This window comes from Plasmodium cynomolgi, chromosome 14, assembly GCF_000321355.1.
Source record: "Plasmodium cynomolgi strain B DNA, chromosome 14, whole genome shotgun sequence".
NCBI lineage: Eukaryota > Apicomplexa > Aconoidasida > Haemosporida > Plasmodiidae > Plasmodium > Plasmodium cynomolgi.
The window spans coordinates 2,807,014-2,815,028 of NC_020407.1; the positions used below are offsets into that span (position 1 = coordinate 2,807,014).

Sequence of the window (8,015 nt, forward strand, 5' to 3'; positions counted from 1 at the left end):
TTAAATGCAGGGAAAGGGAAAGGTAATAAAAATTAATTTCGCATTTAATTTACGAGGTATGTATGATGCGTTATTTGTTTGTGGCACGGTGCAGTGACGGACTCCCGCCCCTTTTCTTTTCCCCACAGCGCGTGGTCATGAGCAGATGGTAATTTGCAGATTTGCCAATTGAAAATTGAAAATTGAGGTTTGAAAATTGAAGTTTTAAGTTTTACGTTTTACGTTTTACGTTTTGAGTTTTACGTTTGAATTTTTTCCTCTTTGATTGGCGCTTGCTGCTATCATTTATTTTTGCCCCTTCGTTCATTTGCCCCCTGCGCTTCGTGCAACTCCGCTTCCCCCTCTCGCGCGTAACTTCGGGATTTTACTCCGCAATTAGCAATTAACGCCCAGTTCTGTTCCCCCCCAATTTTACCTCACCGCAGCGCGCCCCTGTCTGCGCATTATTAGCAATTTGCCGCCTCTCCTTGGCCGAGCGCCGAAGAAGAAAAATTACTCCTTCGATTTGGGGCAAAACGAATATGTGGTCATCTGGTTATGTGGTCATGTGGTCAACTGGTCAACTGGTCATCCGGTCATGTGGTCATCTGGTCATCTGATCATCTGTTCAACAATTTGCAGAGGCACGCGCAGGGGGGAAGACAAACAAAAAAGCAAAAGAGGAGGAGAAGTGCTAACTTAGTGAGCGCTCCGTCCGTGGTTGAGGGGCCCTAAAAAATTAAACAGGATTATCCGTTTCGTCAGCGTGGAAATTATTTTTTTTTTCCCCCCGAAACGGTTACTTATATATACATGATGAAGTTATTACGTAAGGAGGGGAGATAATGGCCCACCCGCCCCATAAAGCATAAGCAGAGGAAAATTCCCCATGTGGGTCCTCGCGTGGCGCAGCAAATCGTATTACAAAGGCAATGCATACATTACGTGTACATATGCACACAGCATGGCATTATACGATTCCCCCTCATGCCACGTATTTTTTGCGTGTACATATGATTAGTATGCATAGCATTTTTTTCTCTCTGTGATATGCGTTCCCGCGGTGAACATGTGAAGGCAATCGCTCTGACCGTCGCAGTCTCCCCCCCTACTTCCGCCACGAGAAGGCATCCATTTCAAGGGAGCCATTTCAAGGCAGCCATTTCAAGGCAGCTATTTCAAGGCAGCCATTTCAAGGCAGCCATTTCAAGGCAGCTATTTCAAGGCAGCCATTTCGAAAGTGCATGCAGTGGAACTGTGTGGCCGTTACGGGAATAGAGATAATACGAGCAAAAAAGGGGCACCATTATATTTGTATGTCATTCTGTTGACGCGATGAGGATAGGCACACCCTGGTCAGTCTCCATTTTGATAAACCTTGTCGATATTAATTAAATTGCCCGTATTAATTAAATTGCCCGTATTAATTAAATTGTCCATGTTGATTAAATTGCCGATTCGTTTTCCGCACGTTACCAAGTTGGGCCTCCATGCTGGGCCGCCATGTTGGGCAGCTTAACTTTAACTTTGGATGTCTTATGGCCGAAAGGGGGTGACAAATAGGAGGGGGAGTTTCCTTTTTTTTTTTCTCATTAGCTAATGGGAGGGATTCTTTTTCGTATGGGGTCATCGTTACGATTGCTTCACCCTTTTGCTTTTTTTCCAAATGAGAAGTTTTCATCGTCACCACCACCCCAGGCAATTATTATGTGCACATAAAAGGTGCTAAAGTTGTGCTGGCAAAATACGCTTTGGGATTTTTTTTTCCCCCCCCCTTTGGTGCTGTACTACTCGTGGATGGGGGGGAATACACAATCGCGGTGCAAGAGGGGGTAAAGAAATAGCAACGTTTGGTAGAAGTAAAGGAATAGAAGGAGGGCGTCATAGAGATGGAAAAATAGTTCACGCGTCATGCGGGGATGTTGGGACAGGGGGACCGAAATAACATGTGGTGATATGCATCGGGTCGTAGGCTGTGTATAGGTATATACCCCCCATGGAGGCATATGCATGCGTGCGCGGGAGGGGGAAGCATTAAATGGACGCCCCCTTTTTTTAAAGGTTGTTTTTAGAACATCGCGTAGTGGTAGACAGTCGAGTGTGTGAAGCGGTCCTCAAAAAACGTTGTCACGAATCGCGCCCCTTTCGCATAGGTCCGTCCACCTGGAAGAGGCACCTCCGCGTATTTCTTCTCCCCCTTGGATGGGAAAAAAAGAGAGAACGTGGAAAATGGTTGAGCTCAGAATGGGTGCACATCCTTCGTAGGATGGATTGAAATGCCCATCCTTCGTTTTACTCCCATCCTGCGCAAACGGGTGAGTCTCGCCATGTAGACGTGATCCCATTGTGATGTATCTGCCTTTTACATACGACCTTGTGGGAAGGGTCCCTGTTAGGCAGTCGGCCTTGCAAACAGATAGGGAAGCGCATTCGAATGGCATCCCCCACTTCGTTACAGTGTTTCGTTGAACGGGGAATTATTTTTTTCTGCTTCAAAGGGTAGCAGCGTTCCAATGTTGCTTCTTTTTTTTTGTAACGTCCGAGGGGTCTCTTTTGAGTAAACCGAGTGGGTCATACTTGGGTAAGGGCCTTTTTCTGGGGAAAAGCCGCCTAAAAGAGGGATGTCAGCTGGTCGGTAGCAGCCCACACGAACTGAGCACGTAGGGATAACTCCACATGGATGTGTACATTAGCGCTTGAGCAACTTCTACGCGTGCAATTGTGTTAACCCCTTTGGTGCAGTCTTTCCCCCCAGGAGAGACATGCAGAAATGGTGACTGCCCCTCCCCCAGCGAGCAAAGTTGGTGGGAAAAGCAAACCAATATGACGCTGCGCTCTTTTTAGAAGGCATCCCCCTCCCCTCTAGGCAAATCTCCTTTGGGGAAAAAAAATTCTACGTACGTTTTTAAAAATCGCGCGCACCACCACTTGGCCAGTAGGGGGTCAACGGGGAACGGGGCACAGGTGCACAGGTGCACACGGTACACTAATGTATGTGCCTGCACGCGTGACACTAATGTATGTGCCTCCACACGGTACACTAATGTATGTGCCTGCACAGGTACATAGCACATGCACTGATGTGTACGCGACCAGGCTTACTTCCTCACTGCGTTAACGCAAAACGGGTAGCCATTTCGAAGCGATTTTTTTTTTTTTTTTCCACCCCCTCTTTCCCTGCTGCTTTACCAAACCAGTACATAAAAGGAAAAGCTACACAGGCGTATTAAGAACAGACGCGCATGCAAATCAGCTCAGTCCGCAGGGGAGAGTCCTCAAATAGGCGGTACTGCTCCTTCTGCTGAACTGCAAAAGGTAGTAGCTTGTTGGTTGGAAAGACTGGAGGATGCACAAGTGCGTTGCTATTTGTTGGCTTCCGTTGATGGTCCCCACGAATGCGCGCGCGAGGAGATATGCACGAGGAGATAGGCACGAGGAGATATGCACTAGGAGATAGGCACGAGGAGATAAGAACGAGCATATTCCGGGGGGCATACACAGATCAGCAGCCATGGTGAGTGCATTTTGACTTGGCATTCTTAAGGCGCAGTTGGGGAGTAGCGAAGCGGTGTGGGGTGTAGCGGTGTAGAGGAGAAACGGCAGCGCGGCCTATCTGCCTCCCATTTGCAACCCATCTGCCACCCATCTGCCACCCATCTGCCATCCATCTGCCGCCCATCTGCCGCCCATCTGCCGCCCATCTGCTTGAAGCTGCCCCCCCGCGAGGCGAAGATGAACTCCAGAACGCCGTGTGTGATACTCTACGCAGTGTCGCTGGTGGTGTGTGTGGTGGTGATTTTTTCCCTGAACAAGTATGAGAGGCAAGGGGTGCCTCTGCACAAGCTGAGCAGTACCTCTGCCCTGGTGAAGGAGATTTACAATGCGAAGGGATGGGAAAAGCCAAAGGGATGGGAGAAGGCAAAGGGACGGGAGGAGCCAAAGGGGGAAAGACCAAACTGGTCCAATGAGAGGTTATCCCAATTGAGCATAAAACTGTTTATTGTGTCGACTAGTGAAGAAGGAAGGAGCGATTCGTTGGGGACAAAAATGAAGGAATATTTTTCTAGCCAAATTGAGTTTGAGTGCAAGGATAAGCCAGCTGCACAGAGCATCTCCGATGTGCAGGAGTTGTTTTATGTGGACCCACTCCTCGTTAGTGGAGACGAAATGAGAAGTGATGACAATCGGGAGTTTGCAAATGTATGCTTGAGTAGCTCCCCAGAAAACGGTACCATCCATAATATGCTGAACAATAGATATATCATATGTTTAAGTGAAAATCGAGAGGAGAAAGACACAAATGTTGCTTTCACGCTGAAAAGGAGCAACACCATTCACGTGAAGTTCAGCCAACAGGGAGATAACCCTACCACTTACTATCAACGGTTGGCAGAAGAAACATGGAAGATAGTAAAACGTGTTTTTTTTTTAAGTCCAAAAATAGATCGATTTTTTTTAGCCCCGAATTGGATTTGAACTTTTATTTGGCTAGCAGTTTGTACAACGAGGGGAATTACAAAGTAGGGAAGTACAACACGGCTGGGAGGGGGAGAAACAAAAATGGTGGCGAGTCGAAGGGTCCACAGGGTGGCGAGTCGAAGGGTCCACAGGGTGGCGAGTCGAAGGACCCACAGGGTGGCGAGTCGAAGGGTCCACAGGGTGGCGAGTCGAAGGACCCACAGGGTGACGACCCAAACGGATATGCTTCCTACGTGAATATCGCCACTTGGGATTTTTACGACCAGGTGTACTACCCCTACTTGAGAAACTTCACCGAGCAACTTATGAACGTTTTTCAAATAAACATCTACACGCAAATTATTGGGAATATCGATTTATTTAAAATTTCGGAGAAGACAAAGGAGGTGGGAGACAAGCGAGTGATCATCCTCGACAAGGTAACCAAATTGACAAGCATTTTTGACGATGTTACTTTTGGTGACATTATCAGAAGGCCAACATATCACATTCCGAAAAGCATTAACTTGATGGCTGTCTTCCCCAGTGGTGAGGAAATCTTTTTTTACAACCCCGCCACGGGGAAGCTCGAAACGACTGTTTCCTTTGCAGAGTGGGGCGTCCTGCACATAAACGGGGCACTCCAGCGGGGGGAGGAGCAGCAGCAGCAGAAGGAGGCGGAGAAGAAAACGGGCGAGAGAAAAAAAAAAAAGTATGTCAGTGTGTCAGAGGAGGCTCCCCTGATTAGCGGCCACTTCATTTCCCATTTGAGACAATATTTGGGACTGGGACCCAAATTTTCTGATTACATTTATACCATTTTCGATGCAGAAAAGTATGATATAAAATATGTGCGAAGTGAGTCCACCGATGAGGGGAACTCTTTTTTGTATTCCGTCAGGAGTGAGGATAAACTACAGCTTTACTTTTTGTACGAAATCCCTGTGAGACATGGTATTTTCCCCTTTGAGCTTTTGGCCCTCATGCGAGAAGCTTACGTCTACTACGTGGTGGAATCGCTGAGCAATCTGGGCAAGTTCGTATCGATATCGAATGTGAGCATTTATTTTAGAGTCCCCATGCACGCTGTGCACGTTTTTAATGACATCCTGGATAAGGTTAAATGCAGCTTGGAGCTGATGCGCGGGGCGGATGGCTGCAAAAACTCTCACTTGGGGAAATTCGTTCGGGAGACCTTTCAGTCGTACGGTGGTGGCACCAGTGGAGATACCCACGAGGGGGATAACCGGCGCGGGGAGGCTGCACGGGTTGAGGAGGCGGCGCGGCTAAGGGAAACATACTTCAGGGCGGCGATCGTTCTGGCGCAGAGCGCTTACCAGGATTCCTTGCAAGTAGGCCCCCGCACGTGCACGTGCATGTGCACGTAAATGTGTGCACTTATGCCCTGCCGGTGTGTGGACCCCTTTGATGAGTTACCAAACGGCGGCGCGTCATTTGTGTGGCCTTTCGCTGCTCCGTTTGGTAAGGCACGCATGTGCTATTCATCCGACACTCATCCGCCACACATGCCCCATTTCGCGCCCCCTTTGCAGCTCCTGAGCGACGACACGTTCTCCATTTACGACATCCTTTCGAAGGACTTCCTGCTGGCCTCCGTGCTCCCCGTGCTCATTCCGTACGCAATTCCGGTCACGTTTTCTCTGTTCAGGTAGGGCATCCCCTTTGCGTGGGAAGGTCTTAGCGCATTGTCCTCCACAAAGACTTTTTCCGGCGCAAAATAAATGATCCTCACGCGCCCTTACCTTTTTCAGGGAACTATTCAGAAGCATTAAATTAGCGAAGGAGAAGCAGAAGGTGGACTGACGAGGATTTCTTTTTTTTTTTTCCCCCTCCCCACCTCTTATGTGCACCGTTTGGACGGCACCACTGGGGGCTAATTAGCTGATTTGCTTTTTCCCATATTTCTCCCCATGTGTTCATGTATGCAATTTTAGAATTGCTCTCCTTTAGCGGCTGCTATTGCCATGCGCCCTGCTATGTGGTGCCTCTACGAACCGTTTCTAATTTGCCCTTCTAATTAGCCCATCTAATTAGCCCTCCTAACTCTGTCCAAATTGGACGACCCCGTTTGTGCATTATAGGAGGGCTCCCATTTGAGCAGCAAAAATGACGTGGTTGTGTGGAGAGTTAAAAAGTGTTGTAACTTTAAGTATCCATCCGCTTGGACGGATGACAAAAACTGTCACATGAAGGTGAATTCGAAAATGCATGCAAGGTTGTGTCTCCGTTGGGGGGAGAAAGGTATGCAGGTGGGAAAATGCGAAGTCGGGTAAATACTAAGTCGGGTAAGCACGCAAATACCAAGTCGGGAGTCCCTCCACAGAAATGCCAACCGCATGTTAAATGATCATCTGTACAGGTCTAACACCACGCGGGAACGTGGCTTCTGAGGATGCCTTTGCAAAATGACGAGGGCAAACACTTTTCCTTTTACAAATACGCACGGTGGAAATTATTCGGTGCTTAAAGGGGATAACATATTTTTAACCCTAACATGGGACAGCGAAGTGGTGCCGGTGTGTGTGTATGTATGTATGCATGTATGTATGCACGTATGTATGTATGGGGGGGGGAGATAATAAAAAGAGTTCGAATCGACAGAAGGGGTATCAACCTCGGATTTGTTATCCCTCCCCTCCTGGGGGTGTCACCTCGTGGTAGTTTCCCCTCTGACACATGTAAGATGCTCGTGTGCGGTCATCGCGTATGCCGCGCTATTAGAATGGCCAAACAGGTAAATAGTTGTGCGACATGCAGGGGGACAAAAGAAGGGTCACGTTGTATATGCCATCTTTTTTATTCCACCTAATTGAGTGTGAAAAGAAGAGAATTTTTTTTTTTTTTTAAAGGGCAGAAGAAGTAGGGACAAAAAAGGTTGCTGCAGCCACTTTGCGAATTTGCAAGTGGGTAAATGTGACCGACCTGTTTTTTTTTTTTTTCATTTATCCCCCTGTTGTGCTGATGTAAAAATTGCACCTGTCAAGTGATCCCACGGTGTGCATTTTTTAAATGCCATTTTGGTGTTACGCGGGTCGATCACCAAGTTGGGGGGGCTTCAGTTGGCCCAAATTCTACACCTTGCGGGGGGCCATTTTCAGGACCATGCTGTGCACACGGAAAGACCCGCTTTCTGGAGGGGTAAACAGAGGAAGGAAGGAACAGCGGTAGAGCGGAAGAGCGGACGGGCGGAACAGTGGACGAGCGGACGAGCGAAGATCGAAGGGGAAAAATCCCCACTCGAAGCCATACCCACGACCTGCCTTGACAGCTCTGATGAATTCCTTCGAATGTAATCGCCATGTGACCCAAACGTAGTGATTTTCCAACAAAGGGAGCATACAATTTGTAACTCACCTCTGCATGGGTGCTTGCAACACGTGGTGCATACAAAAAAGTGTGATGTGGTTATGATCCCTCGTTTGAAGTGACTCGAAGTGATCTTAAATCGTTTTTTTCCCGTTTGCACTTTTGAAAGGCTTAAAAATGTGCACGTTTATTTGTGAAGGGGGTGTAGTGCAGGACGGGATTTGTACGCCACAGATTTTTTTTTTTTTTTT

The 8,015-nt window shown here is 47.9% G+C and overlaps 1 protein-coding gene across 1 annotated transcript; it reads left to right on the forward strand.

The window, feature by feature from the left end:
* Positions 1–3,711: 3,711 nt before the first annotated feature.
* On the forward strand, positions 3,712–6,261 carry PCYB_147300 (hypothetical protein; the record flags this gene model as incomplete). The annotated part of the gene is made up of 4 exons (XM_004225201.1): positions 3,712–4,364; positions 4,424–5,789; positions 5,991–6,106; positions 6,210–6,261. 4 exons carry the CDS (start codon positions 3,712–3,714, stop codon positions 6,259–6,261), a joined length of 2,187 nt encoding a protein of 728 aa, XP_004225249.1.
* Between the last annotated feature and the right edge of the window lie 1,754 nt (positions 6,262–8,015).